This window comes from Physella acuta, unplaced genomic scaffold (assembly GCF_028476545.2).
Source record: "Physella acuta isolate Inbredline_101_S28 unplaced genomic scaffold, ASM2847654v3 ptg000335l, whole genome shotgun sequence".
Classification (NCBI taxonomy): Eukaryota; Metazoa; Mollusca; class Gastropoda; family Physidae; genus Physella; species Physella acuta.
In genome coordinates this window covers 219,744-247,473 of record NW_026731854.1, presented here as the reverse complement: position 1 = coordinate 247,473, position 27,730 = coordinate 219,744, and the positions used below count along the sequence as shown (strand labels likewise).

Sequence of the window (27,730 nt, the reverse complement as noted above, 5' to 3'; positions counted from 1 at the left end):
GGGGTATTTCAATCATTTTGGTGGGATTCTTAACGATAGCATGACAGATATACTCACTCCTTTACAAGGAAAGCCATTCTCTACATACGATAATGACCACGTAAGTTTATTTATCAATTTTTGGTAACTTAAGTTTATTTATTGATTATATTATATTATTATAATATCAAATAAATCAACAAAATGGAACAGAAACAGATTACAATAGTATATGCATTAAGGGCGAATCTTAAATATAAAGTGATTTGATAAAGTACTTAATAAAATAGTATGGGACAGGACAGGACAAATCCCATTCAAGTAAGAGATTGGGAAATGAAGGGATAGAGAAGGTCTTTCGTGGGGAAACTAGCAACCAGACAAGGCATTTCATTCAATGATGTAGAATAATACAGAGACCAAAAATATACCCAATACAGAGTAAACGAGAAAGACAGGAATACTATTGGAAACTAGAATACCCGTCATCCGTTGGATAACTGTGGGTTTCGGGGGTCATCCATCAAAAAACATCACGTCTGTCACTCAGAGGCATAGCGAGCCTTCCCGGCGCCCGGGGACAAACTTTTCGATTTTAACCCCCCCCCCCCCCCCAAGATTTCGATTTTCAACCCCCCTCGAACTTTTGATGTGCACCCCCCCCCCCCCACTCAAACTTTCGATTTGAACCCCCCTCAACCTATCAATTTATTTTTCCAAACCATTTTGGCGCCCCAACATATGTCCCCCCCCCCTTCCCCCCTCCACCTCCCCACCCCCCCCTTCCCCCCCCCGCCTCCCCTCCCCACCCCCCGCCTCCCCTCCCCACCCCCCGCCTCCCCTCCCCACCCCCCGCCTCCCCTCCCTTACCGTCCCCCCCCCCTCCTCGGTACGCTACTGCAGTGTCACTTATCGTCACAAAAAACAGACCCCACATTCAAATATATGTTTTTTATCTTTTAAAAACACCGAAAACACCGATTTCGGACTATCCCTTCATAAACTGACGTCACAGGTGACCTACTCAACTCTACTTCACCTGCCCAGTGTCCTGCCAAGTCTCAGACAACATGTTTTTATCGTTTAAAAAACAATTCCAGCCGAGCATGTATCTGACCACACTATCCTTTCATATGCTTAGGACAAAGAAACAGATGAACTCTACTTCACCTGCCCTGTATCTTGCCAAGTTCAGATAGGCAACGTTATCATTCACATCTAAAAAAAAATTGAAAAAAAAAATTTCATTGACATATTGGTCTAGAACCCGTGCCTCCTGCATGAGAGCTGACTACGCTACCATTTTAGCTATTTACTCGTGACGTCACAAGTGAATTTTTATACTATACTATGTGTCTCCTTATGCAACTTGATTTACGCGTATAGATTCTAGATCTAGATCTAAAAATAAGTCTAGTAGTACTAACTTTCAAATTAAATTTTATCTTAAATAAGCCAAACAAAGATTTATATAAAATAATTAAGGCCTGAAATAGATTCTAGATGTAGAATTTACATTGAATCTAGTGACCTACATCTAGGCTAGATCTAGATCTAGGCTAGATTCATAAATTTCCTTCGATAGCTGATCTTTAGATCTAGAGAAATTTATCGTAAAACTAAATGAAAAAGACAGTTGAAAATTGATATAAGTGTTGGGACGTAATAAATACAGCAAACGGACGTATTGTTAAAGTTATGACCGACAGAAAATTAGATTTAGAACGCGTTAAACTTTTGAATGGGAACACAATTTTCTTCAAAAGACGCCGCCATTTTATTGTACTAAAGAGTAAACAAAAACCTGTGACGTCACTATTCCCACAAAGTTTAGTCAAGGTTTAAACATTTTTAAAAAAAATGGGTTATTCTGCGTAGGAATAAATCAATAAATTAATTAACGTCTTTAAATAAATGTGTGATTAACAGTCTGTCTGCATTAAAAAATTATTCTCTACCTGCATACCATTTTACAGCTTTCCAGATAGAGTCGAACATATCACAATTTTCGATCAGGCAAACAAACAAATAAATATTCAAACATGTAAACAAACTTGACTTTTAGTAGTATATAGATGTTTGGAATTTTTTTTTCAGCTATACCAGATAAGAATTGAAGGATGCTGTGAATAGTTTATGTTCCGCTGTTAATTAAGTTATTTTAAAAAAGGTGAAGACGATGTACGCTTACAACGTTATCAACGCATCTAATAAGATAGAGAGCGATGTTTATTTCTTTTTTATTTTAATTGTAGAAAAATTGTTTTACGACACAGGTACAAATTATCGTCCTTGTAAACATAGAAATTTTTTAGCAAGACGGGATCCGAACCGACCACTACACGTTACGACCAATATTGTTATTTTAGTAGCAACGCCTTAACACATAGTAAAGTAACGATTCATCTTTAGACATAGCAAGTCATAGGGTAGATGAAGTAGAGTACATATATTTCATGACTTTGGCTTATGTGGGGATAATGTGGTCACAACTATGCCCAGCCGCCTTACTTTCCTTTCCGTGAGTTAGGTACCCATCAGAGATGGGTAGAGTCAGGAACGTTCGACTGGCTTAAACCCGGATTCGAACTCGAGTAAGCAGTCTAGCGCGGTTTGGCAACCATATTATTTAGAAGAGTTCCTGATGCATGCTAATATTTTCATTTAAGTACCCTAGCTTACACACAAATAAATACGTAAAGCTTAATAGTTAAGAAGGTTGTTTTTTTTTTCTGGAGCTCAAGCCCATGTGCCAGTATATTACATGTATATGTTCTCAATCGTCGTCTTTTCCTTTTCTTGTTTTGCATTTTTATTGTGTACATATTAAATAACATTATATAAATAAATAATGGTCGTGTCTATGTTTAGTTTCCTGTCAATCTCCTACAGGACAACGACCCAACCACCAATTGTGCGGCTAGGGCAGGGGCGGGCTGGTGGTTTGACAGCTGCGACCCCATGCAGACGAACCCTTTGGGGCTGAAACCACAAAACTTGCTGGGACCCCTCCAAGACTTCCATGTGACCCTCCCTGGTCTGAACCTAACCGAGCTAGATTGTCAATTGTCTTTGATACATTTTGCTTTTTTGAGACCTGCTCCAAAATAATTGACTTTGTATGTATAGATTTTTTTATTTAGCTCTGGTAAAATTGTAAAGGCATTAATGCAGTATAATATTAACGGGAGGTTATCTTAATGTAGAAAAGATAGAAATTATCTTAGCAAACAGGTGACCAGAACGCATTAATAACACTGTCACATAGGAGATGGTTTTGGTTAAGAAGTACAAGATATGTGCTATCCAGGGGTCTGAGGGACTAAAACTAGCTAGAACCATTTGTGGAATCGTGAAGCATCTCGGTGGGCCGCCAGGAAAAAATTTCGGTGGGCCGCCAGATCCGCAAATTGATTACAGATTTAAAAACAGAGTAGTAAAATTAATGTATTTATTTAATTTCATCTAAATAAATTAGAGTGACCATTCAAATGATTTTTTTTTATTATAAGTTATTATTTACTTCAAAATGTGTGTCTGTTTGTTTGTTTGGACTTTTTGTATGTATGTTTGTTTGTTTGTTTGTTTTTATGCCATTCGCACTATAAACAAAACAAAACCACCCCAGCCATATCAGTTTCCGATTCAGAAATCATAAAAAACACATGTCAGTTCAATTATGCCATAGAACCGCCACAGGATACCGTACCCATATATTTAGCATTATGTCAAATTAATTAAAATTCTGTTCAAAAGCTCTAAAAGATATGTTTGTATATAAACAAAAAATAAACTAAAATGAAAATTGCTAATAATAGTCGGATGACACATTTTTATCTTTCTCTTAGTGACCCAGCCAACGTTCTATATACTATAGCATTGCTATAGTAACTAAATGATGTATAGCCTAATTTAAAGTCATCTAAACATCTACTGTTAAATTAAAACGGGGATTTAAACTTTGGGTTAAAATTAATAATAAGTGACAAAACATATCCAGTAAGCACAAACAAGTCATTTACAAAACCAGTGTATTAAATACTACACATAAGTAAAGAGCTCAAGAAAATATTTTAATAAAGATAAAGATTTATTTTTTTTAAATATATAAGTAAAATAAAAAGAAATCTAAAACTCATAGTGTATTTTAATGGAGGGATAAAAAATAAACCTTCACATTTAAAGTAACAAAAAATCGATATTTGCACTGAACGTACTCAGGTGAAGGCTAAACTCTCGGAACAAAACAGCTTAGTCGGTGAATTAATTAAAACATTCTCCATTCGACCGTGACAGGTTTAGGTCGAGCGAAACGACTAACTTTTAAAACTTGCTATAGTTTTACACACACAAAACATTGTGTATTCAGTATAGCTTTTCCTGGCATATTGGTTCGAAAAAAGTTTTAGAAGCAACAACGAATCAACGTTTTTTGTCTGTTCTGTAAAATTTACATTTTCCTTAATGGTTGGTTTGTTCCCGAGTCCATAGCTATTTACATAAAACATAGGCCCTATGTGTGGATCTCATCTCACATTTTAAAACGATGCTAAAGACTTTGTGCGGACCTCGACAGGTAGGTATACAATTTTTTTTTTACTTTGAGTGAAAGTCAAATAATAATCATTGACAGTTGAAGGTTAACTAAAATGTTTTCAACTGCTCAGGGTTCCATGACAAATGATCTCAGGGCAAATGATCTCAGACAAAATATCCCAAACAAAATATCTCACGGACAAATGATCTCAGGACAAATGATCTCAGACAAAATATCCCAGACAAAATATCTCACGGACAAATGATCTAGGGGCAAATGATCTCAAGAAAAATTGATCCTTGATTAGTATATGTTAATGCTTTTTTAGATATAAATAACAATTATTTTTTCTAGATGTCTAAACTTTCAAAGATAATGAATATCGTATGATTTTGTTTTAATTTAAGAAAAACTAACAACGTTGTTTTTTATTCATTATAAAAAGTATTATATCAACTTTTTAATAGCAAATGTGATTTTTAAAAAAGGTAAAATTATAATCATATTTTTTAAAATTGATGCTTGAAAATAATGAATTAAACAAATCATGTTGTAATAATCTAACTTTTTCATCATGAATGCTCTAAAGCCACTTATATGTTGAATCTATAGTCTCATGGCTTTGTTAAGCATCTATTTCTATTACTTTAATGGTCATAACGTTTTTTTTAACTCGAACTAGATTTACAACGATCAACCACACGAGGTCACACCATTGGGATGTAGCTAAATCCTTCGCCCGCGTAGAGCAACACCAAATTATGAAACAAATAACCCGAGATTTATACAATTCAAATCAAGAACAAAATGTTATTTTATCAACATGTGTATGCGTCCCTGTCAGAGTTTCTTCCAGGCATCTCTTCGGGGGTGCACCGCCCCCCCCCCCCCCCCCAAAGAAAGTCTACCGCCCCCCCCCCCCCCCCGAATGAAATGGAATTTATATAGAAAATATATACTTTTGACATTGTCCGCCCCCCCCCCCGGAAATTGTTGTCCGCCCCCCCCCCCCCCCGAAAATTTCAAGTGCAGCCCCGGAGAAAAAAAGTCTGGAAGAAACACTGGTCCCTGTAAATAGTGTACTGAGCTGTTGATTAAATAGTAGATGTATTTGTTCTCTTTAAAACAAACACTGCAGGTAAAACGTTCAAGAGATGCAAGCCAGAGTTCACGCCCCAACGATGTCAGCTGGTGGGCTACATGAGATAACCACATACAACATCTCAACTCCAGTCAACAGCTACACACGCATTGTCATGTGGTAAATAGTTGGTCAAGTCAAGTTGTCATGTTGTGAGAATAACGCATTATCTATTTGGCAGAGCCCCCCCCCCGAAGAAAGTCTACCGCCCCCCCCCCCCGCCCAGTGTTTCTTCCAGACTTTTTTCTTCGGGGGGGAGCACTTGATATTTTCGGGGGGGGGGGGGGCGGACACTAGTAAAAGTATATGTTTACTATATAAATTCCGTCTCGTTCGGGGGGGGGGGGGGCGGTAGAATTTATTCAGGGGGAATTTATATGGTAAATATATACTTTTAACAGTGTCCACCCCCCCCCCCCCCGAAAATTTTAGTCCGCCTCCCCCCCCCCCCCTCCCCCCAAAATTTCAAGTGTGTCCCCCCCCTCCCTGACAAAAAAGTCTGGAAGAAACACTGGTGAATGGGGCAAGTAGAACTTTCTCTGGGGGGAGACAGTACCACCCCAACCCGTAAAGAAACACAAAAAAGGATGTGACCAAAAAAAATAAGAACAATGAAATTTAGTTCAAATAAAGTTCTTAAAATTTTCAGAAGGTTCACACGAAACCCGTGTTGCAGATATAAGTGAAATAAACAGCTATTAATACTCTCAAAGGTATTTGTTTACTTTTATTACCTCTTTGTAACTTTCCAGACAGAAAAGCACTGCCGGTGTAAGGTGATAAAATTCCCCAGTGAAAGATTCCCACCTCATGTGAAAAAAAAAACTATTGTTATACGTGGAAGCCGATTATAACGAGAGTAAGTTGATAGGAGTATTACTTATACAATGTCCAAATAAGTCATATTTAAATTAAGATTTATATCAAATTGTTTCTTAAAATACGTTTGATACTTTGTATTTAATATTGACTACAAAGGCTATTTTCAAATGATGCATCGTTTTACTTAATAATACTTACTAATATTTAAGAAGAGACCCACGCTTTTCTTTGTTAAACATTTGTCAGATTTTACCAGATATTTCAAAAGTAACGAAAATTAAAAATATGTATATCTTTTACATTTATCTATGAAAGATAACATGTAGTTACATTGTAAGTAAAGTAAAGTTTCCCTTTCAAACCTGACGGTCTATGGGGCAAGTGATGTAGAGTTCACTTGTTTCTGTGACCTCGGCATATGTAGAGATAGTGTGGTCAGCACTATGCCCAGCCGCCTTTACTCTCCCTAACGTGAGTTAGGTACCCATCAGGGTTGGGTGGACTCAGGGACGGTCTACTGACTTGAACCCGGATTCGAACTCGAGACTTACGGGTTAGCAGTCCAGCTCTCTACCGCTAGACCACTCCGTCCCATTGTAGTTACATTGTAGCAAAATAAAACTCCCTTTCTAAGAAACATGAAAATATATTAGTATAATAACTATAATTTGTTTGAATCAGCTCATTTTTGAGTTTGCGCGTTTTTGCGGATTTTTCAATTTGAACTTCCGTTCAAAAACTCTATAAATATAGAAGGTCACACACTCCAGCTAAAAAAAATGCCAATATAGAAGGCTATCAATGTATAGGTCTACATAAAATATAAGCAATATAACAGTGTACTGTCTTTATCTTGCATTTAAAACTATGCTTACGTGTTTACCATGAAAGGTTTGCATACAATTTTCATTTTGATAAATAATAGAAAGTTATCAACTATTTTTGACAGCTCTCTATTGTTAACTAATGTGTTTAACAGCTGAGTGTTAGATAAATGTTAACCTGTTAGCTGATGCCAGGGCCAATATATATTGGATTTTGTATAGTTGGTCGGCATTTAAGTGTTTTGTAGAGCTCATGTCCAAGATCTGTTTTGATGGTTGGTGTTGGAGGAAAAAGGTGTTTTTTTTTATTTTGTTGATACTAGATCTAAGTCTTATATGTAAAAGTGATGTTCCCATTTAAATTTAACGATTCATAGGGAAGATTCATGGTTGCTAACCCGAAAAGTCTCGAGTTCGAACCCTCGGGCAGATGAGGCTCGTTAGCTGGGGACAGCCACTCTTCTAGGAGAGACAACTACAAAATCAAACAACTGCTGCCTTGTAGTTTGTTCTTGGTTGGACAAAAGCTATGGAAGCAAATCCAAAAAGAAAAGCAGGCTGAAATCGGAGTCAATGGACTCAATGGCGCATAACCATTTGACACGTATACTTGATTGTGCTGGAAAGGGGTCGGCGTGGTCGAGTCGGTAAAGCATATTTCGGTAAACTGAAAAGTCTCGAGTTCAATCCCTTCCAACACTAAAAATTAAGAACGAAGAAGAAGAAGAAGAATAGGAAAGATGAAACAGAGTTCATATGTTATTTAACCATAGTATATAAAGGAATGGTGTGTTCATCAGCACAATGCCAAGCATCTTTAAATCTAACTAACATCGGAGCTGGGTAAATCTGGAACGTCGTATAATCTTTTGTCCGGACCAAGAGCCGAACTCAAGACTTTGGGCTAGCAGCCGAGCACATCCCTCCCCTCCCCCCCCCCCCCCTTAGTCACGCCGATCTCCATGCTGTCTTAAACCAATATTTAATTATTCTTTTGTTAAAAACAGTTTATCACTGTATAAATCATTATACCTCTGTGGATTAGAAACATAGTTTAGATTTTTATATTTTATAAAAAAATAAGTCTTCATTGTGCTTTGTTCTAATTTGCTTTGTTTTGTAGCTCTCCGAAAGAAACGGAACAAATTAAAACTGTGCGGATTTCTTCTCTTTACCCTAACAACGATATATTACTGTCTCATTTATAGACCTTTGTCAAAGAAAACCAGATTTTTGCAAGGTAACGAAAACAAATACATATATTTTTAATGACATTCATATACTTGTACACACACACACACACATATATATATATATATATATATATATAATATATATATATATATATATATATATATATATATATATATATATATATATATATATATATATATATATATATCATGATATCATGATAATAATATATTATGATATATTTTTTGTGTAATTACATATCCAAATGGATATGGTTATACATATACTAGCCGTACCGGTTCTGGCATTTGAGATAAACTTAACTGTAAAGTGTCATGATATGTGTACACGTTAAGCAGAATATTCCCTGCGCTGCCCTGGGTTTGGGAATATATACATTTTTTAATTACATTCTATAATATGTAAATATGGTCGTTTGAGAAAGTATGAACACAAATATAAGTTTAAAACTAAAGGCATAGAGCTTTTACTTTTATCAACATATGTATGATATCGTGTAAAATATTTCCGCTATCTGATAAATTGAAGAAGTATTAAGCTGTCTTTCAACAAAAACTACAGATAAAAAACTTCAGAGATGCAAGCCGGAGTTGACGCCCCAACAGTGTCAGCTGGTGTTAAGGCTACATGAGATAACCACATACAACATTTCAACTCCAGCTGAGAGCTATACACAGCCGTGCAATGCATCGGCACGTGGTAAATAGTTGGTCAATTAAAGATGTCATATTGTCATGAAATTACTGTTATGTGAATGTTTTCACGTTGTTATATTTGCGTGGCATTTTTGTTTAACTCACGTTGAAGAAATTAGGATTTAATGAGTTTGTACAAATCGTGGCTCAGGAAATACCACCCCACGCATCTGCCCTCGGACGTTGTACTCAAGTAGCCAATTCTGCCCCATATCTACTGCCCTATACTTCCCCCCCCCCCCCTTAACGCAAATCCGTCTCCTAAAGCCCTCAAACCTCACTCAAGTGCCCCCTTCCCCCCCCCCCACCCCAGCCAGCCATAACTTCAAAGCTATTCATTCCACAGCCCTCCATCACTGCCCCTAACACCAACATATTTGGAAGCGTGACGATCTGGTGTGGGTTAAGGATGCCTGTACAACAAAGTGCGTGGTGTGGTGTGGCAGTGGCAGTGTATCTTCCAGACTTTTTTCTCCGGGGGGACACTTGAAATTTTCGGGGGGGGGGGGGGACCACTGTTAAAATTATATATTTTTTTATTTAAACTAAATTTCGTTCGGGGGGAGGGCGGTAGACTTTCTTCGGTGGTCGTGGGGTGGACCCCCCCCCCCCCCCGATGAGACGCCTGGAAGAAATACTGGTCAGTGGGATGGGATGATGACGGTTGGGGGTTTACAAGGGAGGATGGTGGTGTTTGATGGTATTTTTTGTATGGGCTTTTGTGCCGACTAATCTAAAATACCAATCTAGAATTCCTCGTAAATTGATATATTTTGATAGATAGATTTTTTTTTTAACTTTTAAAATAAATTTTCGATATTTTTCAGCCTGCACAAGTAATTGCTCAAAACCATTACAAACAAACTTGGAAGGTAATCTACTGAATACTTTGACGTCTGCTAAATTCTACTTGAAAGACGAAACACTGCTTGATATTTTAGCGATCGGCAAAACAATACCCGAGAATGACGTCATCATCATGTCAGCAAGTTCGTCCGATCACTACCACGAGACGCAGGCCATGTTTTATAACCTCCACAACGTCGTGTTCCCATTGGTTGAAAATCTCACCGTAGTGTTGTTTGATATAGGACTGACATTGGAACAGAGACAAGAGGTATGTATCTACTTCTTCTTCTTCTTCGTTCTCAATTGTAATATTTCTTCTTCTTCTCTGTTCTTAATTTTAATGTTGGAAGGGATTCCCTCCAACACAATTAAGGATACGTGTCAAATGGTTATGCACCATTGAGCCCATTGGCTGCGATTTCAGCCAACTTTTCTTTTTGGAATTGCTTCCATAGCCTTTGTCCAACCAAGAACAAACTACAAGGCAGCTGTTTTTTTTTATTTTAGAGTTGTCTCTCCTAGAAGAGTGGCTGTCCCCAACTAACGAACCTCATCTTCCCGAGTCAAGTGTAATATTAAACGGGATTTCGTCCAACACAATTATATTATTACAAACTATCCTTTAGATTCCGTTCTTCCAGAAAGACCATAAAAAAAGACTAGGAAGTACATTCTATGTAAATTAATGCAGGGTTTCTTTCAGACATTTTTTCCCGAGGGTGGAGAGAAACTTGGAACCTCCAGGATGGTCAGATGATAGTTTAAAGTATATATCTACTTTCTTTATCAATAACGGTTTTTTTTTTTCTATTTCGTCCTGAAATATTCCTGGGAAAAAAACGCTGAAAAGAGAACAATTTTTTTTCCTAATAAAATTCATACAAATCTGCAGCAGGTTCATATTTTCCATGCGAAGTCTGTATTGCAGATAAGTGAAATCAAACAGCTAGATGTTATTCTAAAACGTATTTGTTTGTTACAGTGTTCTTCATATTGCGTCATTTGTAACTCTCCAGACAGAAAAGCACTGCCGGTGTAAGGTGATAAAATTCCCCAGTGAAAGATTCCCACCTCATGTGAAAAAAAACTACTGCTATGCGTGGAAGCCGATCATCATGAGAGTAAGTTTATACAAGTTACATTTATACAAGTGTTACTGATGTGATGTCTTGAAACCTTAACATTTAAAATTAGTTGTAGCTGTAATTGGCTCTCCTACTACACATAAAACAACACAGACGGTCTTGAAAAGTTATATATTTATATGTATCACTAAACGACAATACACAGCAATACACAGCATACCCAACACAGAACCAGAGGGCGTAGCTACCTCTACCCCCCCCCCCCCCCCCCTCCCCCGCGGGCCCGGAGCGAACATTCAATTTGGCACCCCCTATACATATATATATATATGTATATATATATATATATATATATATATATATATATATATATATATATATATATATATATATATATATATATATATATATATATATATATATATATATATATATAATCAGGCAATGATGGAGAGAGCTAGGAAAGTGTTTATATACCAAGACTCTACCATCCGATGGACTGAGGGAATTATTGATGTGATGAAACGAGCGACAGACATCGGGTTACAATTGTTCCGTCGCCCACACGAAGACAGGATACCGATAGACACATTAATTCAGGTAAATAGGGACTTAAACCATGTATAATTACAGGTAAATGTTCATCAAACAATACATTAATGTAAGGAACAGTATTTTTTTCAAACGATTTATTAATACAAGTAAATAATGTAGGTAAATCATTGATATTTAAATACACTGGGAAATTTGAACGTCAAAGAGAATCTGATTGGAAAACAACATAAATATAAATTATTAGATTAAGATAAAATGTCAACATGTTCAATTCCTATTGTGTACACCTAAAGACGAAATTGTATATTACTTTGCGATATTATTTTGAAGACCTCAGAACGTAAATGTTGTTCATATACTTTGTAATTCAATTGCCTAATTTAGGTTTATTTGTTGTTCTTTTTTTTTCATAAAATTATAAATCTTGTGAAATTGTGTATTTGAATTAAAAAATTGTGTGTGGTGAAAATGTTAAACATATAATCACCAACATATTGAGTTAACTTTTGTTTTATATCATGCGGATGTTGATAATATGTAATATATTTATTAATACTTTGTCATGAAGGCCTTCGATTACTTCGAAGAGAAGCCGTGTGCTTTCGACCCGTTCCCCCACCTTTTGGCGGGGATAGCTGTGTACAGGAGAGATGTGTTCAACGCCCGAGCCATTCTGGAGCCGTGGGCCAAGTGCGCCCTGGTGCCCGAGTGCATCTGTCCGGTGGCTTCACCGGAGTCGGTGCGGAGCTGTAAAAGCCCCGTGGCTTACCACAGGTGTCACAGGTGAGATTTATCATAGTGTGAGGTAAGCTGTTGGTGTTAACTACTTACTGATCATTTCAATGTAAGCTGTTGGTGTTAGCTACTTAGTGATCATTTCAATGTAAGCTGTTAGTGTTAGCTACTTTATTTAATTTTATTATGTGTTGATAAGGAGCTGTTGGCTATATAATTTACGCTGTCCGATAGGAATCTATTCGGTTATTAGGGAGTGACTTATGCTAAGAGATGCGTGAGTTTATGCCAGCGGAGGCGTGACTTGTGTTAAGATAGGCGTGACTTGTGCTAAGATAGGCGTGACTTGTGCCATGAGAGGCGTGACGTGTGCTTAGAGGGGTGTGACTTGTGCTAAGAGAGGCGTGAGTTTTGCTAAGAGAGGCGTGACTTGTGCTAAAAGAGGCATAGTTCGTGCTAAGATAACGTGAATTGTGCTAAAAGAGGCGTGAACAGTGCTAAGAGAGGTGTGACTTGTGCTAAGAGGGGGTGTAACTTATGCCAGCGGAAGCTTGACTTGTGCTAAGAGAGGCGTGACTTATAGTTAGAGGGGTGTGACATGCTAGCAGAGGCGGAACTTGTGCTAAGAGAGGCTTGACTTGTGCTAAGAAAGGCGTGACTTGTCTAAGAGAGGCAAGGCGTGTGCTAAGAGATGCGAGACTTATGCCAGCGGAGGCGTGATTTGGTAAGAGAGGCGAGGCTTGTGCTAAGAGGTGTGATTTATGCCCGCGAATACGTAACTTTTGCTAAGATATGCGTGATTTGTGCAACGAGAGGCGTGTTATTAAGGAGAGTAAATGCGGCTGGATATTGTGTTGAGCACACCATCCATTCATGCACCGAGGTCAAGAAAACAATAAACTCTACTTCATTTGCCCAATAGCTCGCTGGGTCTAAAAAAAAAAGAATCATTACTTTTTACTTATGAAGCACTATTAAAAAGTAGAGAGCCCGTTTGTCTTAACTGGTTTTCGGGCAGAGTAATACAGTATAATAACAAACAGATGATAACACAAAGAGTGAAATATCTGATATTATTACTTTACAGTTACCATTATCTATTCTTGTTTTTGTTGTTTGTTCCATAGATTCGACCAGTCAGCACTAGGGATGATAACCGCGATACTCTTCAATAAAGAAATATTTCGTGTTATCTCCCCTGATCTAAATTTCAAAGTCAAAATCAACCGGACTGAGTATATGCCCCAGTATTTCAACTCGTTAGAAAAACATCTGAACAAAGTGTGAAAATTTGTGTGTGATTATTGTTATATTACTTCACTCACTAAAAAGACATAATGTAACAATTATCATGTATTAAATTCAAAATGGAAAGACATGTGTTAATCTATTTACTTACTGCTAACAGCGAGTTGAGTAATGTGGTGTGTTGGGATTTAGACTAATTAAACTAATTCGTTGGGAAATGTGCATGCATGAGTTCTGCTGGAAGTGATGAAGGACTAGTAAATAAACGAAAACGAGACATATCATTTGATGTCACACAATTTGTAATAACTAAATATGGATGTCGAGCCCATTCCACAATGACATAACTTCCATCGAGTTTGTTTGTAAGTTTTTAGCCTGCATATCCTAAGACAATGCTATTTTGCAAAGTCCAAGTCATCAGCTCATGTGTATTGGCGATTCGGCTTAATATAAAAGGTTGACTTTCTATTTCCGAATGCCATAGGTGTCTTAGTGGGGCACGGAAAGTTTCTCTGTACATTATATATATATATATATATATATATATATATATATATATATATATATATATATATATATATATATATATATATATATATATATATATATATATATAAAATCAATAAGTTACATAATCAAAAGGTTGAAACTGTAACATCATGAAAAAACTATATTATGGTGTGGTCAGCACTATTCCCAGCCACCATTACTTTTCCTAACGTGAGTCGGGGGGCGGGGGGCGGACACTGGTAAAAGTATATGTTTTCTATATAAATTTCATTTCGTTCGGGGCGCTCCCCCCCCCTCAGAGACGCCTAGAAGAAACAATGGCTGGGCTGATTCAGAGACGTCCTGCGACTTATACATACATACATATGGCTTATTTTGTCTCGTGAGACAATGGATTTGCGTCCAGAGATTAAAATGTTATCTTCTTCAGGTTACCCTCCTGGGTGCGTACTTGGGGCGTCAAATTATGAGATCGGGGGTCGCTCATGCGTCACAATCCCTCTCTCCACTTGCCGGAACGCTAGGCATCACATATGGTACCAAAAGCTTCGAAGGGGGACCAGAGCTGGTAGTCCTCCTATCGACTACGGGCTTCCACACCTGATCTTTCCTCGATGTTTACTCCTGAAGCCATTTGACTGCAAGGCATCGGGAATTTAAAATCAGAGTGGTTCCTCTCCTATAGGAATCCCCTTAACAATGCTGACGAGCCCCACCTGCCTAAAGCTCCTGTTTTGCTTTATTTTGGCGCCAGGTAACCACCATCAGTAGCGGATTAAGAGGGTGGGCTGAGAGGACTGCAGTCAGGGACCCCCAAAAAATTTCAGCCGGGGGCCTCGCTCAAGCTCAATCCGCCCCTGACCACCATCCACCGCTTCACCTGTTAGTAAAAGCAGTTTCATCAGGCTTAAGTCACACGATTAAACAAATTCTACAAGTACGATAGTTGGAGTTGTTACAGCTTGATCAAATACTATTTCCCTTAACCCAGATTTATTTTGATAAGAAGCTTATTTTTAAGAGCGGATGATGAAACTAAACAACGAACTATCTATTGATATCAAAACACTAGATAGAAAGTAGAAAGTCAATGTTTTGATCCGTATTTTTGGAAAACCATAGGAGAATCCATAGGGCGTCCTTTTCCACTCAGCCTTGACTCACTGTCTCCCCACTCCCTCTTCCCCCCCCCCCATCCTCCCCCCCCCCCCCCCCCCCCACAACGATGATGTTAACTATAATGACGAATGCTACCCCAGTAGCCGAAACAACCGATTATAGAAAATGTAAATGTCATGAAATAAAATGGCGCCAGTTTTGAGGTAAGCTATACCTACTCGCAACTCACTTCACACACAAACTTTCCACCCCAGACCTACTCTTTGTCATTGTATCGATCAAAACCGCATTCAACCATAGCGGTTTTGTTCGCCCGTTTCTCTCTCTCCCTCTCTGCCTCTGGTTATTGTTGTAACCGCCTTGACCACACACTTGGGATAATATTAGACTTGAGGTAACTGGTGTTGTCTCCCTGTGTTCTTTTGCTGCCATAGGTCCACTCTATATTGCCGTACTTGGCTCCTACACACTGTAATTGGCTGTTGTCATAGGCTAACTTAATGTGTAACCCCAAAGGGGGTGAGAGGGGTGAGAACTGAGACAGGGGATACCCGACTTTATGACACCACAGACACTTCCACTAATTTGAAGTTACTCCGAGTCTTTCTTAACGTGTGTGCTCTGATGGAATAATGATTGGAATTTGAAATACATGCAAGTGTACGATCACTTATTTTATAGCCAACCTTCATTTTTTATTCAATTTTTTTTTTATATTTACGTTCTTTTATTTCGAATAATATGTCTGCTATTAATGTGTTATTCCTTTATAATTGGATTAATTATATTTAATTTATATAATTTTCGTTTCCCATTGAAATTGATATAATACAATGTTACCAACATGTTATTTTTTTAATCAAATTGTTGCTTGGCAAGTGAAAATAGAGAACAACGATTTTTAGAAGAAGCTAACAGCTAAACACAGCTAAATTATAAATGGCCTCGGGGCCAGTGGCGGAACTAGAAAAGAAAGGCCACCCCGCAAAGAAATTTTTTGGGCCCCATAGATATATATATATATATATATTTTACAAAATACGAAAATACCAACATCGAGTACTCATTTCGGGCTTGTTCGAGTTTTTTAAAAAATTCTTAGTTTTGAAAAAAAATTACAACAACACGTCAGTTGTATGCGTGCTATTCGTCTGATATGAATTTTTTTTATTCGCCTCAGACACGTAATTTCGTCTGATATGAAAATCTCTGTTTAAATATGTTTTTTATAATACTTCCTGTAGGCAAGTAGGTCAAAAGAAAATGAAGCATGAAAGCTTTGTATTTGTAATGGTTTCTTGAGTTATGTTTATGTTCATGTTTTTTTGTATTTATATTATTAGTTTTAAATACATTTCATTTTTATGCTTTGTCGTTCTTTATTATGTTTTTTTTTTTAAAATAATAACTAAGAGAAGTAACTGCTCTTTAATTTGTTTAGTGCAAATCTATTAAAAGGTGCTTAAGAGCACACACATTTGACTATTTAAAAAAGGGAGATAAGTCATGGAAGTGGTTAGAACGTTTACCTATCTTTCACGCGATGGATTTATTTTCAAAAGAATTTTTGCCGACAACAGCACAACAGCGTGTGTCTGATTGTAGGAGAAAAAAGGAGGACTCGGGATAGCGTCTATAGAATAAAGATAATGAAACCGCAGCTACAGTCTTCTTTTTACAAAACACAACCATGAAGTCAAAAATGCAAGAAAATTATTTTTTTTTAGCTGTAAAAAAATTGATTATGGTCGGCTGTGGGCCCCTAAACGACCCGGGCCCCCCCGCATTGCGGGGTCTGGCGGCACTGTAGTTCCGCCCCTGCTCGGGGCTTCTAAGTTTTAAGCGTGGTCAGAGTAGGCTAAATCTTTTTACGATCTGTCTATATCTAGAAATTTATACACCTGAGAAACACACACACCTTTCCTTTAATTTGGGTGACGCGTTTTATCAATGAGAACAATCGTTTTTCCGCTTGACCGCTCAGGCTGACTTTGGCCATAGGCCTACCTGATCTCATGTGTAATGGCTTTATGTTCCACTTGCCTTAATATTAGCACGATATAGAAAGGTAGACGCAAATGGCTTTAAAATAAGTCTCAGTTGTCGACAACTATTTAATTTCGGAGCAAGATAAAAGAGCCTCCGAATTATTCCATTTTAAAGCTGTTTTTTTAAATTGAGAAATCTAGTAAAATAGACACCAGCGGCGATAAAAACAGGCCAACACACTGTGTGAACTGTGTCAACAAGATTTGATTCAAGCGTACACACAAAACAACACACTTAACTTGTGTGTTTGTTATGGTTGTGGTAAGTTTGTGGAAACTCGCATCTTCGATTTTTTTTTAACTCGGGTTAATAATCTGTGGTTTTAATTTTAATTGAAGATCTATGTCTAGATTCTAGATAGATTAGATCTAGAATCTAGATCTAGATCTAGATCTAGATATCTAGATCTAGAATCTAGGAATTATTTTTAACTTTTTAGTTTTTTAGCACACTCATCAGTCATCACAATCACAGCTGGTTTATTTATTATAATAAATGTATAGGCCTAGTAACTAGTTTTATTAGTAAATTCACCTATAATAATAGTTTATGATTATGATAGTTTCAGCCACACAAGCAAACTCATTCAGCTTGAACTAGAATTACAAGATCTAAATCTAGATTCTAGACTTCTCTAGACTAGATCTCAGGTAACTGTACTCAGTGTACTGTAACTGTCCAAAATCAACATTGGCACACTAAGTAGATCTAGATTATATACTAGATCTATATATTGTCTAGTCAGCAAACATGTTGGAATGGCTATCAAAATAGGAAAAGGCTAGACCTATTGGCCTACTTTTGTACTTTCAATTTAAAAAGCCATATTAATAGTTTTGAGATTTTAGTACTTAATAACCAACTCCTTAAAAGCTGACCAGTGTTTTTTCAGGCTTTTTTCTCCCGGGGGGGGGGGGGGAGACAACATTTTCGGGGGTGGCGGACACTGGTAAAAGTATGTTTTTATAAATTCTGTTTTGTCCAGGAAGTGATGCTTGGAAAAAACTCTGAAGCTGACTTTTGTTATCTAACCATCTGTCCGCGTTGCTCTATAGCAGGGGTCTCCAAACTACGGCCCGCGGGCCGGATGCGGCCCACGAAGTCCTCTCATCCTGCCCACGGAGATCTTTTTGTCCAAGGAAAATTCGTTAGTTGGTGATTGCTGAGGAACTTTGCCCAGAAAAATCAAAGACATGCCTGGAAGAAACTGGCCCCCGAACTGAAATTTGATAGTTAATGCGGCCCTCAGACTGAAAAGTTTGGAGACCCCTGCTCTATAGCAAGGAGGGCTTTGGCCTGCTTCACTAGCTTCTTCCACTCAGAGTTGCCTTAACTCCATAGGTCTATCTCCACATCATCTAGATCTATCTACCTGAGTCTTTAGGGTTTCGGTGATGTAACATGACTAGTAGATCTAGCCATTAATTTTTGTTTTTATACTATTAAAACATTTATATAAACAGTTTAGATCTGGTGCTGGTCTTAAAGGATGGACAACTACCACTATATATATGGGGCATTGTAGGCCTACCCAAAACTCTAATTCAGTGGTTCTTAAACTTTTTGGTTGGAGTTATAGAACACCACCAGTTTCATATTCTTAATAGTTCTATTGTTTGCTCTGAAAAAATCCAATCTTGAATCATAACAGCCAGATGTGTGTCTGACCTCTGCCGAACCCCTGAGACTGGCTCACCAAAACCTTGGGGTTCAATCGAACCCAGGTTAAGAACCACTGTTCTAATTTCATTCAATAATAGAATTTAAAAAGTTTTTTAGTCTTTTATTTTAAAGCAAGGCTAATTAATTACCATAATTTCCTCTATTTTTAGTGCACCATCATTAAGCAGCAGTAATGAAGACTGCTAACATTTTACTTTTACCTACCTGAACACCACACACCAGCAGGCCTCTCTTAGATTAAATCACCACTGCCTGATAATTAAAATGGATCCTCAAAAAGAATCCACTCTTCTAAAATATGTAAGTAAAACTTTATATATTATACTCTATTAATACACTTTTTTAGACAACTTTTAAAAACTTTCTTAAAGTACTTGGTAAATAATATAATTCATGTTGACATTTTTACATTTAAAAGCTATATGCTTTTGTCTAGGCTATTTTAACATTTTGTGTCATTTCCCTTTATTCAAAGATTAATATCCTTGGTGGGCATGATGTTATAAAGCTAATGCATTTAAAAAGTGGACACTTCTACCTCTATTTACTGAACATTTTGTAAGTATTTGATGAAAGATGTCTAGTTTAAAAAAACTTCATCAACTATATTATAAGACTATAATGATAAATTATATCTCAAAAAAAGAAAGTTTTAATATAGTAATCTTTTTATATATGTATAATCTCTATTTCTATTGAAGATATTTTGTTCTATTATTCCTCTAGAGATTATCCATGTAACAGTGAGTGTAAATCTGATGAGGAGAGGCTTCATTTGGTTAAAGATTTTCTCAATGGTACTGTAAAGAGTAAAAGCTACAAATTAATCTTACTGAAAAACAGCATTTAAAATTAGATGTAGATGGTTTAAACATTGCATCATACAATAACTACATTGGGCAGCTTTCATAAGCAATAAATGTGGGACAGCATGGTCTGTGACCTCAGCATATAAATAGTACATATAGCATATTTATATGCTGAGGTCACAGAAACAGTTAAGCTGTACTTCACCTGCCCTGTGGGGCGCCAGGTCCTTAAGGGTACTTTACTTTACTTTACTTTACTTTACTTTACTTTACTTTACTTTACTTTACTTTACTTTACTTTACTATACTTTACTTTACTTTACTTTACTTTACTTTACTTTACTTTACTTTACTTTACTTTACTTTACTTTACTTTACTTTACTTTACTTTACTTTACTTCACTTCACTTTACTTTACTTTATTTTACTGTAATGCTTTAGTTAAGCACAAGATCAATAAAACAAAATTATTGTTTAAAAGTTCTTTTTCCTAATTATCTATTTAATTTTATATTATTTCACTGATGACATATATGCTGTGTTTATTTTTTACCCTTGGAAAACATCTTAGCCAGTGTAAAGTATACAAAGTATACATATACTCACACTTGCTACAATACATGATACAAAAATGTAATGATTATATCCAAGGCTAACCAACTCACAACTTCAAATTCAGCTTCCACCTGTACTATTTTATATTTTATTCTGAAATATTCATGTTTTAGTTACAATTTTTCTCAATGTTTGAACAGATTACTTTTGTGACAATGCTAAGCTCAACCAAACCATCTGTTTTGAGAAAATATTCAATGCCAGTGATTTTTTTGAAAACCCTAAAGATATTGAAGTAGAACTTGCAAAGGTAAATGAAAATATAGATGCTTTTTTCTTTAATAATCTACATTAAATGGTATACAGAATTTTTAAAAATGTAATAAATTTTACAATTGAATCAATAATATTTAATTTATGCTGTTGTAATATCCTTAGGTTGTGGTATTGCTCATTGCAATAGGAGCATTTGGAGATAGCCATGAGCACTTCATCTCCTCAGCAGTTCAACTCCCATCAGAAATGCACCTGGATATAATGGCAATCATCCAGTCAGCCATACCTGTGGATTCTTCCCAGGTGGTTCTCAGTCCACAGATTGAGCAGACCCTCAGGGGAGTTACAGGTAACTAAATACTGTCTTAACCTTGTTACAATTTTACTTTTATGTTGTCTTCTGTGTAAAATTCAGTTTTTGTTGTTGCTTATTTTATAATGTATTAAAATATTTTAATTTTAAAAAACTCATTCAATTAACCGTTTGCATTACTTCCCTTCTAAGGGGAAATAATTCAGTTATGAAATTTTAATTATATTTTTACCGATTATATTAATTTTAACAAATGTTGGTTAACTCTTAAGGTGGATTTTCTGTAGAAAAAAATTATTTTTAAGTAGCTTTGATTATACAATTTTTTTAATCATAAAATTTTGAAATGTAGCTTTCACATCTATGCTACAATTTCCCCCTGTAGGCCTATATAACAAATGGATAGAAATTTTTATGAAGAAATATTTACAATAAAATACTTGATCTGGCCAATTTCTTGGATGTGTTACAGGGTCTAAAAAAGTATATTTAAGTGTTGAAGATACTAAGCTAAAAAATGGAAAAGCTCCTGTGATGAAAAACACTGTCCCTACTGTGAGAGGATCTAACACCTATGAGGAGACAAAGCCTGTAACTCTTTGTACTCAAGAAGTATTTTTAGATACATTTTTTTTTAAATACTTTATTTTAAAACTGTTGATTATAATGACACTATTTCTTGCAGCAAACTCATGTTTTTCTTCCTAAATAAAAAAAACTCCATATCGTCTGCTAATTTGGGTATTCAAATTAAATTGAGCTGAGACAATTGAAAGTTTATTGGTATAAGAAGTTATGCTTTAGGATATTTTCATATTATCTGGTTTTCACTTTCAAATTTGCATGGCAATTCAGTTCATCCCACACCATATAAACAATTTTTCAATTGCACTAGTTACATACCTCTTGTGGGCTAATTATAACTACAAATTTTAAAACAAAAAGTCTAAATAGGGTTAATGATATTTATTGCAATTGCTTGATTACATTAACTTTTTTTTAAAGTTCTGATTTATTTTATTTCCCACTCACTAAAGTTGTCTGGATTAATCATTAAGTTTGTATTTTGTTACATAGAAACCTGTTTCAAGTAAAGACCTAGAAATTAGAGCACTACGTCAGCAGTTAAACAATGAAATATGTTTAAAAGAAGAGTTGCAGTTCCTGCTGCAAGATTATAAATCTGAAGTAATTTTAAAAGGTAAGTAATTAACATTCTGTTTAGTCCTTTAAATTTTTTGTTTCATTTGTATTTGAACCTTGTTTTTGTTTTTAATTATAACTTTTTATATTTACTTGGTTGGATTGCAGATTCTGAGATTATCAGTCTAAGGAAAAAGTTGAAAGAAGTAATTGACATGCAAAATTCCTATGAAGATTTGCAGGAAATGAAACAGAAATATAATCAGTTAGAGTTGAACCTTGACCGGTAAAATGATTATTTTTTTAAAAGTGATAAATATTTCTTATATTTAAAAAAAGATTTATATTATACTTTACATTAAAACCCTTATTACGGTAGGTTTAAAAAAATTAGCCACTAGAAGTTTAAATTAAAATTTAAATTCTCAACTCTATATGCTAAACAGCTTAAACAAAACTGTCCTGACACTTCAACACTACAAAGATTACAGTCTTGTTTTAGAGAAAGAAAATCTCTCTTTAAATGAGGAAATAAGCAAGCTTGAAAAAGAGGTTTGTGGTAATTTCCCATGTAATTTAGGTTCCTCGCATTAAAAAAAATTCATCATTCATGCAATTAAAAGCTAATACAAAGTTTACTTTAAAATGTCTTTAACAGTTTAAGGGGTAAAAAAAATGTTAATATATTTAACCATGTTAAAAATATAAGGAGCTGAAAAATGTATGCCTATCAAAATTCTTTTTTAAAATGTCTTTAAGCAAGATAAAACTAAGCAACAGGAAAAAAAATTGAAAAACCTTAAGTTAACTTGTCTTTTGCAAAGTTAAAAACTGTAACAGGCAGTTATTTTTAAAAATCTAAAATCTTTTTTTAAAGTGTACAATTGAAATTGAAGAAACAAAAAATATTTCTAAAATGTCTTTTGCAAAGTTGGGTTTTAATCTTTGTAAAAATGTGCAATTGAAAATAAATTTTTAAAAATATCTTTTTCAAACAGTAATTTAAAAAGTGTAATTTAAAATGAATAAACAAATTCCTTTAAAATGTCTTTAACCAGGTTAAAACTATGCAGCTAGAGATAAATAAAGCAAGAGACCTGATAAAAATCATTGACAAGCTTGAGAACCAGGTCAAGGTCTTGGAGAGCCAAACAGAGAACATGTATAGATTTAAGCAAGAATGTGAGGAGGTCAAGGTCTCATTAAGAGAAGCTCTAGATGTGAATGAGATGTTGCTGCAGGAAATCCACCAGCTCAAGGATCAAGATAAAGGTGGAAATCTTAATTATTACCACTTGTTATTAACAAATGTTCTTCAACCTTTTAATGTAGTCGTACCTAAATAGTTTTATTGCTGGTGAAAATAAATTAAATTTTAAAATAGAAAACATAAAAATTAGTTTTTTATATAGATTTTTAGTCCATTTTTGTTTAGTTTATATTTTACACTATTTTTAGCCAGCCAAGATGTCAATTCATTAAATTATGTAAAATTATAATAATGAAGGTACATAGAGATTTCTTTCTTTTCAGAAAAAGACTTAGAGGAAACGATGGATTCCTTCATTGAACTTCAGGTAGTTGAGTTAAAACAACAGCTGGAGGAGGTGATGTGTGAAAGAGATGCTTTGAGAAAAGAGTTGTCAGCTTTCAGAGCTAAGCCCTGTGGTATGCAGGGTGGTTTACCATTCAATCAGTTATCTGCCAGTACAGAAATAGAAAACAAAAAGGAGTTTAAAGTTGATGAGAAACATGAGGGTCCATTTAATTGTGGAGTTGTAGAACTGCTTACAGAAATGAACACTGAATTAGAAAAAGAGCTTGACAAAATAAAATATAGCGTGATGAAGATCAATGAATTGTCTCCCATTGGAAAATGGCAGTGCCCAGAAATAAAACAACATAATCTGACTCCTGTACAGAATGAATCGAAAAGAAAATATTTAAACTTTCTAGATGATGAGGTGATTCAGGAAAAGCCAAACTTAAAGAATATTGATGAAGAAATGTCTAGATCTATGTTTAATCTTCATCTGGAGTTCATCAGCTTGAAGAGGATTGTTGAAGAGAGTTTGTTTAAAAATAATGATCTTCAACTCCAGTTTTTTAAATCACTGCAGAAACAAAACAATATTGCTGAGGTTAAAAATAGTGGTCCTAACCCAGAATTTGACTTCATTTCATTACAAAGTACACTTTTAGAAAAGAAACAAGAAAACAGTGATATGATATATTTGTTTTCATTACTTGAAGAGCTGAAGATAGGGTCAAGGTTATCAAATATTTTAAGACAACTAGAGATCAGCATGAAGGATAAAGTGCAATTAGAAGAAAAACATTTTTCTGATTTAACCCCAGTTGGTGTAGTAGATGCTGCCAAACTTTTCTCAATGTTAAAAGAAATTGATAATATTTGCACACAGCTAGAATCCAAAGCTTTGCTCTTAAGTGAGATGAGAGAAAAAGAGAATGTCACTTTGTCAGAAATGGCCACCCAGACAGAGGAAGATTTAAGCCTGTATGAGATCAACATAACAAAATTAGTGGGAACTGACCAGTACAATCTGGCGCACTTGACCCTGTCTGATCCCCAATCTGAAGCTGATGTGTTGAATGATAATGTGTTTACAAGGCTGCCTGGTGATGGTGTGGGAATGGACAATGTATCCCATAAATCAAAGCAAGTTTCACTGGCTACCAGGCAACCCTTGGCCAAGTATTCAGGTAATTGTCAACTTTTTTTTTTTCCTTATTGTAGAAGTAAAAATCATTCAACATAATATTTTAATTAATTTTAAAATGTCATGAACATTATATTTTGGTTTTCACAACTACTTTTATTGAAATACTTATGTATTCAGTCATTGTTACTGATATTGATATGTTAACTACAAAACAGTCCCTTTGCCCAACGCCATGGGTAAAGCTATTCTTTAAAACAATATTACTCTACTCTGTGGTTATAGGTAATTGATGAAACCTCTGTATTTTTACTGCATGTTTGTTGACCATACAATCTTTAAGTAAACAATTTCAATTGCTGTTTATGTTGACAGATGCTGGTAAAAACAACAGATCTTCTAAAAGGTAAAATTAGAAAATATCTCAAATTAATTACATAACTATATTTTTTAGATTGACAATACAATTCTTGATATTATCTAGGTTGTGATATTGTTTTTTAGATTGGAAATACATTTTTAAGTAAGTTTTAATTTATTGTTTAAAATGGTGCTGGGTTTTTGTTGTTTTTTTTTTTTATAATTCTTTTAAACCTTTTACATTGAGGCTTTGAATATTTTCAGAAAAATTAAACAAGTCAGTTTCACCTTCCCTTCGATCGAACAATTTTCATATATTCATCCTAAAAAAGTGTACAGTTTTCTCACGTATGTTCATCTCTCAGGTATGTTCAATTGTGATCTATATTTTAACAATATGTTATATTATATCCAGAATATCTTGTACAAATTGTTTATTTGGATGTGTTTTAATAGATTTGGCATGTTTATTATCAAAATCCCTCAATCCAACCACTGTCACATATTAACAGTCCACCATTAAAATCTCTAGCTTATTACACAACTGCTTCATATTGTGTGGAATCTCTTCATCCTGACTTATCAGGCAATTCAAATTCCTGAACTGTATAGTCAGTTCATATTTATTTTCCCTCTTAACCATTCTCCTCAGTCTACATTAACAAAACCAGTCTCTGCAGATCTAACTTATATCTACTGCAAATTACGAGTTAGCTGGCTGTCCCTCTATTAGATATGCCATTTCCAAGACCATTCCAGGCAACTTGGTCCTAACCTTGTTTCTCTTGTCCAAATTAATTTTATTTATTGTTTATCAATATTGTTTTAAAACAAACTCACCATCAATTTCAAATTATTTTTTCTTACTTTAACTTCACCATAGACACTAGGCATGTCAAAAAGTTCAGGCGTTTGAAACATAAAATTGTTCACAACCAAGAGTCCAATACCAAAAGTCAACCTAGAGGCCTATTGCAAGAAAATCACTTAAATTCAGTGACAGAAGATAAGGTAAACACAAAATATGCTGTACACAATAAAAATAAAATTATAGTTCAGTTTGATTTTAGGGTTTTGATTAATTGTTTCTCTAGGCTTTTTAATATATAAAGCTGTATCTTCTCATTAGGCTGTTGAAATTACCAGCGAGTTAAATTTAACAGAATGGAACATCATCAATGTAGATGAAAGAGATGTTGAATATAACCACAGAAACAACACAACTACAGCCACTTCTCACCAAGAAAATCTTACTCATGTATGTAAAAATTAGAGCGTAATTTAAAAATTGAAAATGTAATTTATTTTTAATAATTAAATCTCATGAATATTGAGGAAACAAAAGTGTAGTAAATTGTTTTTAAAGATAGATTTTCTTTTGAGGAATAAATTATATATTCTTATTTGTTTCTGTTTAGTCAGATAAAAGCATTAGGTCAGAAATTTTTACTGCACTGGGTTTTTTTTTCATTTATCTTACAACCAACTTAGTATAAAACAAAATAGTCTTTCTTTCACAAAATCTTAAGTGTGCTTCAGAACACCTTAAACAGTCCTGTGCTATTTTGCATTTTAAAAATGTTAAATTTGACTTGTTTGTGCTACTTATAAAGTAATTTTATTTTTTCTCAACCAATTTTTTACAGACAGATCTAACTAAGCCTGGAGAATTGGCACCAATGCTGTCTCAACCAACCTCAAAAAGGTCTGGTATAAGAAGGTTTTTTAGCACCAAAAAGAAAAAAGATGCAAGCCCAAAATTAGAACATGCTGCTCCACATTATGATTACGATGTAAGAAATATATGGTTATACACATCTGTTTTGATTAATAGTCTATAGTCCAAACAACAATGTTGGAAATATAATGTTATACAATATGACACATCTGTTGTGATTAATAGTAATAGTCTATTGTCCAAACTGTGTAAGAAATGTTCAAAATTTGTTGGATTAATTTTAAAAAATGTATACCTGTCTTTTATTCAATAACATGTTTATATTTTGTGTATGACAAGACAGTATAACTTACTTTTTACTCTTCTTTATATAGGATTTGTTTTTCCCATGGCCATCACTGTTATTTTATTTCCTGGGTGGATGGTGACATAGTACATAGATCTGAGTAGGTATGGCATTTAATTTTTTGTTGCCTGAGTAGGTATGGCATTTTATTTTTTTGTTGCCTGAGTAGGTATGGCATTTTATTTTTTTGTTGCCTGAGTAGGTATGGCATTTTTTTTTTTTGTTGCCTGAGTAGGTATGGCATTTAATTATTTGTTGATAAGTATGGCATTCAATTTATTTTTCTATATGATTTGTATAGTCAATCTAGTTAACATTATTAATATAATATACGAGCCGACCCGCAGCGTATCATACGCCGCTATTTAGTTGTTTTATTTTCTACTTTTCAGTAATTCCTAATTTGTGAATTCGACAGTACCAATGCTGCCAATGAAAATATTTGCTTTAAAACACTAACCCCCCCCCCCCCTTTTCCCCTAACCCCGACCCTACACCCCCCCCCCCCCCGTGAAAGCAG

General features: G+C 35.1%; 3 protein-coding genes and 1 long non-coding RNA gene across 4 annotated transcripts in view; all 4 read left to right on the top strand.

Annotated features, from left to right (window-relative positions):
- Window positions 1-7,254: 7,254 nt before the first annotated feature.
- LOC131940941 (uncharacterized) lies at window positions 7,255-13,856 on the top strand. Its single transcript, XM_059299866.1, has 8 exons — window positions 7,255-7,370; window positions 8,427-8,543; window positions 9,080-9,217; window positions 10,041-10,330; window positions 11,079-11,183; window positions 11,589-11,747; window positions 12,271-12,485; window positions 13,565-13,856. Exons 1-8 carry the CDS (start codon window positions 7,364-7,366, stop codon window positions 13,722-13,724), a joined length of 1,191 nt encoding a protein of 396 aa, XP_059155849.1. The 5' UTR covers window positions 7,255-7,363; the 3' UTR covers window positions 13,725-13,856.
- A 3,687-nt stretch (window positions 13,857-17,543) lies between these two features.
- On the top strand, window positions 17,544-19,832 carry LOC131940863 (uncharacterized). The gene is made up of 4 exons (XR_009386589.1): window positions 17,544-17,627; window positions 19,199-19,349; window positions 19,525-19,607; window positions 19,776-19,832. It is a non-coding gene; the product is annotated as an uncharacterized LOC131940863 (long non-coding RNA).
- Window positions 19,833-20,478: 646 nt separating this feature from the next.
- LOC131940943 (uncharacterized) lies at window positions 20,479-23,491 on the top strand. Its single transcript, XM_059299870.1, has 8 exons — window positions 20,479-20,491; window positions 20,614-20,723; window positions 20,852-21,038; window positions 21,475-21,614; window positions 22,080-22,203; window positions 22,314-22,431; window positions 22,592-22,697; window positions 23,204-23,491. The coding sequence occupies exons 1-8, from the start codon at window positions 20,479-20,481 to the stop codon at window positions 23,489-23,491; spliced, it is 1,086 nt and encodes a 361-aa protein (XP_059155853.1).
- A 197-nt stretch (window positions 23,492-23,688) lies between these two features.
- Window positions 23,689-27,730, top strand: part of LOC131940862 (uncharacterized) — a 5,923-nt gene continuing 1,881 nt past the window's right edge. The window contains exons 1-7 of the mRNA XM_059299762.1: window positions 23,689-24,869; window positions 25,202-25,232; window positions 25,451-25,551; window positions 26,070-26,197; window positions 26,316-26,444; window positions 26,833-26,979; window positions 27,239-27,314. Of these exons, the coding sequence (XP_059155745.1) occupies window positions 23,699-24,869; window positions 25,202-25,232; window positions 25,451-25,551; window positions 26,070-26,197; window positions 26,316-26,444; window positions 26,833-26,979; window positions 27,239-27,292 (1,761 nt within the window). The 5' untranslated portion in view covers window positions 23,689-23,698 and the 3' untranslated portion in view covers window positions 27,293-27,314. The remainder of the gene's footprint in view (window positions 24,870-25,201; window positions 25,233-25,450; window positions 25,552-26,069; window positions 26,198-26,315; window positions 26,445-26,832; window positions 26,980-27,238; window positions 27,315-27,730) is intronic.